Below are 1,308 nucleotides of genomic sequence, written 5' to 3' on the forward strand. Positions count from 1 at the left end.
GACTGCATTTCAGCTAGTTGGGACGCTCCTAACTGAAAGCCCAAGCAACCTCAGAACTACCTTTAGAAAACCTGCACAGCGAATACAGAAACATAACACTCAATACTGCCACTGAACAAGGCTTCATGTGCAAAGACTCCCTCATCACAACAGCTCAGACAGGCAGGCACAACGCACTCCTGTTTACTTAGCCCTGCAAAGAAACCAACACAGGGAACCAGATACAAGCTTCATAAGTGTTGGGGCTATTATACCATTTTTTCACCAGTCTTTTCAACTACTGTATCCATCCCCATCCCTATAGGGCAGAAAAACATATAAGTACAATTAAAAGCCAGAGTTTCCTAATAGAACTTGTCCGCGAGTTCTGGCAGCACCAGGGATAAAGTTTTTGCATAGGTACAGGAAGAAGTATGGGAAGATCAATGGAACATCTGGCAAACACAGCTGGATCCCTTTTTGATTACTCCATTGATACTGCAGGGCTGGTGGAAAATGTACGTTCACGAGAGCTGGCTAACACCAGCAGATCTTTCCCCACTGAAATCCTTTTGATCCAGAGCACTACACAGAGGAGAGTGGTGGCAAGAAGTGTTCAAAAGCTTTGCTATTCCTTTATATATATATACATTAAAGCATAAACACACACGCAGAGCTTGTTTGTAGCAGCTGCCGCTGCTGCAGTTGGAGAGATAAAACAACACACACGCTCTCAGAGACACACAGACACAAATCTGTACCGCATCACATGTGTTATGCTGCATACATGGCAATACAGTGCACACACAGGAAAGGAAAAGTTGGCAAAATGCCCTACCTGAGGATGGCTGTGTCCCCCTGCCTCACGGTGATGTTATCGGTACCTCGGGTAAAATCCACGCTGCGGACTGGCAGCCCTGTAGGGAGAAGGCAAAGCAATCTCAGTAGGACCAGCGGTAATTGTTTCCGATCAGGCTGAGCCCTCGCTACCATGGCTGGTCTCGTCGAGTTTCACTGCCTGTACTTGTCTCTCTCTGCCTGGTGTATGTGGATGGATAGATGTAGAAAGAAAAACAATAATAATAGTGTACAACTCTTGCTCTGATCGACAGCCCCGGAAAGGGGAGGTGATTTCACAGTCCTTCTTAGCTGCCACTTTTCTTGTGTGGTTTTCAGTCTCTTGCAGGCTTCTTCCCCCCTCCTTGCCTTCTTTTTTAAAGCTTCCCCCCCCCAAAAAGTCTTAGCACAAGCTTCAATTGAAACAAGGGAGGAAAAAAGAAAGTCAAGAGGAAAAAGTCAGGTAGCAAAATAATTTATAAATAACAACAA

The 1,308-nt window shown here is 45.4% G+C and overlaps 1 protein-coding gene across 1 annotated transcript in view; it reads right to left on the reverse strand.

Moving 5' to 3' along the window:
- Positions 1-1,047, reverse strand: part of LSAMP (limbic system-associated membrane protein) — a gene marked incomplete at its 3' end in the record, with an annotated part of 191,931 nt that extends 190,884 nt beyond the window's left edge. The window contains exon 1 of the mRNA XM_010018033.1: positions 818-1,047. Coding sequence (XP_010016335.1) covers positions 818-972 — 155 coding nt within the window. The remainder of the gene's footprint in view (positions 1-817) is intronic.
- Positions 1,048-1,308: the final 261 nt, after the last annotated feature.

Source organism: Nestor notabilis, unplaced genomic scaffold (assembly GCF_000696875.1).
Source record: "Nestor notabilis isolate BGI_N333 unplaced genomic scaffold, ASM69687v1 scaffold1237, whole genome shotgun sequence".
NCBI classification, from domain to species: domain Eukaryota; kingdom Metazoa; phylum Chordata; class Aves; order Psittaciformes; family Psittacidae; genus Nestor; species Nestor notabilis.